This window comes from Oncorhynchus tshawytscha, linkage group LG13 (assembly GCF_018296145.1).
Source record: "Oncorhynchus tshawytscha isolate Ot180627B linkage group LG13, Otsh_v2.0, whole genome shotgun sequence".
NCBI classification, from domain to species: domain Eukaryota; kingdom Metazoa; phylum Chordata; class Actinopteri; order Salmoniformes; family Salmonidae; genus Oncorhynchus; species Oncorhynchus tshawytscha.
This window is the reverse complement of record NC_056441.1, coordinates 7,739,717-7,742,216: the sequence shown is the minus strand read 5'-3', so window position 1 is coordinate 7,742,216 and position 2,500 is coordinate 7,739,717. Positions and strand designations below refer to the sequence as shown.

General features: G+C 40.6%; 1 protein-coding gene across 1 annotated transcript in view; it reads right to left on the bottom strand.

The window, feature by feature from the left end:
* fndc5b (fibronectin type III domain containing 5b) overlaps positions 1-2,500 on the bottom strand; it is a 38,172-nt gene that overhangs the window by 6,077 nt on the left and 29,595 nt on the right. The window contains exon 4 of the mRNA XM_042295109.1: positions 2,203-2,292. Within this exon, the coding sequence (XP_042151043.1) occupies positions 2,203-2,292 (90 nt within the window). The remainder of the gene's footprint in view (positions 1-2,202; positions 2,293-2,500) is intronic.

The following is a 2,500-nucleotide window of genomic DNA, read 5'->3' as shown; positions in this document are numbered from 1 at the left end:
GAGATTCATCCAGTAGCGGTAGAGAGTCGGCTGTATGCATTCATAGCAGAGTGTGTAGATGAAACTGAGGGGCACACTACAAAGCAGGAGCAAGGAGATAGTTATATCAGAATATTAGGCTAGTTAGCTGACTGTTTATTTTCTAGAAAGATAAGCTGGAAAAGGGTTGAATCGATTCAACACATGAAAACACAAACGATATCTAACTTGAGCTTTTGTTAATGAACCAGAAAATCGCTAGTTATTTCTGGTTGCTTATCAAAGTCAGCCAGCCAAGTCATTGGTCCTGCTTTTTTAGTTTCTATCTCCGGTGATTTTTAGTTTCTATCTCCGGTGATTTTTAGTTTCTATCTCCGGTGATTTTTAGTTTATATCTCTCTAGTGCTTGTTAGTCTAGGATAAAATTAAATCAACAACAAAGTGCCATATGTATGTTAACATTGTGTTAACATTGTGTTATGGTTGTGGTAACGTTGTGTTGCGGTTGTTAACGTTGTGTTATGGTTGTGTTAACGTTGTGTTGCGGTTGTCAACGTTGTGTTATGGTTGTGTTAACGTTGTGTTGCGGTTGTTAACGTTGTGTTATGGTTGTGGTAACGTTGTGTTGCGGTTGTTAACGTTGTGTTATGGTTGTGTTAACGTTGTGTTGCGGTTGTCAACGTTGTGTTATGGTTGTGGTAATGTTGTGTTGCGGTTGTTAACGTTGTGATATGGTTGTGTTAACGTTGTGTTGCGGTTTTTAACGTTGTGTTATGGTTCTGTTACACTTATGTTTGAAGTTGTAGTCATGGTTGAATAAGGTTCTCTTCCAGTCCACATGATGCATGAATGTGGTTGTGTTATCTATGACGTGGTTGTTTAATGGTTGTGTAGGCCTAACGGTTGAATTGTGGATGTGGTTGTGTTGTGGTTGTGTTATGGGTGTGATGTGATGCGGTTGTTTAATGGTTGAATTGTGGTTGTGGTTGTGTTGTGGTTGTGTTATGGGTGTGATGTGATGCGGATGTTTAATGGTTGTGTAGGTCTAATGGTTGAATTGTGGATGTGGTTGTGTTGTGGTTGTGTTATCTTCTTGGATATAGGGGGCGCTCTTTTAAATTATGGATTAAAAAAACGTGCCTGTTTTCAGCGCAATATTTTGTCACGAAAAGATGCTCGACTATGCATATAATTGGCAGCTTTGGAAAGAAAACACTCTAAGGTTTCCAAAACTGCAAAGATATTATCTGTGAGTGCCACAGAACTCATGCTACAGGGGAAACCAAGATGAAACTTCAACCAGGAAATGGGCAGAATTTTTGAAGCTCTGTTTTCCATTGTCTCCTTATATGGCTGTGAATGCGCCGGGAATGAGCCTGCCCTTTCTATCGTTTCTCCAAGGTGTCTGCAGCATTGTGACGTATTTGTAGGCATATCATTGGAAGATTGGCCATAAGAGACTACATTTACCAGGGGTCCGCCCGGTGTCCTTTGTCTAAATTGGTGCGTAATCTACAAGCTGCACGCAGTCATCCATTGATTGAGAGGAGAGAGGAGGCTTTCAACGAACGATATATCATGAAGAGATATGTGAAAAACACCTTGAGGATTGATTCTAAACAACGTTTACCATGTTTCAGTCGATATTATGGAGTTAATTTGGAAAAAAGTTTGGCGTTTTGAAGACTGATTTTTCGTGTTTTTTTGGTAGCCAAACGTGACGCACCAAACGGAGCAATTTCTCCTAAACAAATAATCTTTCAGGAAAAACTGAGCATTTGCTATCTAACTGAGAGTCTCCTCATTGAAAACATCTGAAGTTCTTCAAAGGTAATGATTTTATTTGAATGATTTTCTGGTTTTTGTGAAAATGTTGCCTGCTAATGCTAATGCTAAATGCTACGCTAGCTGCGCTACCTGTTACACAAATGCTTGTTTTGCTATGATTGAGAAGCATATTTTGAAAATCTGAGATGACAGTGTTGTTAACAAAAGGCTAAGCTTGAGAGCTAGCATATTCATTTCATTTCATTTGCGATTTTCATGAATAGTTAACGTTGCGTTATGGTAATGAGCTTGAGGCTGTATTCACGATCCCGGATCCGGGATGGCTCGACGCAAGAAGTTATGGGTGTGATGTGATGCGGTTGTTTAATGGTTGTGTAGGCCTAATGGTTGAATTGTGGTTGTGGTTGTGTTGCGGTTGTGTTACGGTTGACATACCTGCCCACATGACGAGCACCACTACGATGATGATGAGCTCTCCAACTCTGAGCTGCACTGCCTGTTCCATCTCCTCCCTGTTCACCTCGTCTGGAGAGAGGAGACACAGTTATACTGTAGGTAACTGTAGAAACCACACACACACACACACACACCTACTTTATCACCATCTCATCTGGAGAAGAAAGGGAAGACATAACAACATCCACACATATTGGAAATGAGATGTTGTAATCCTAGCAACCAGGGCAAATCAAACTTGTTTTGAGGAAGAGACGTGAGTCATCCTCACACCCCC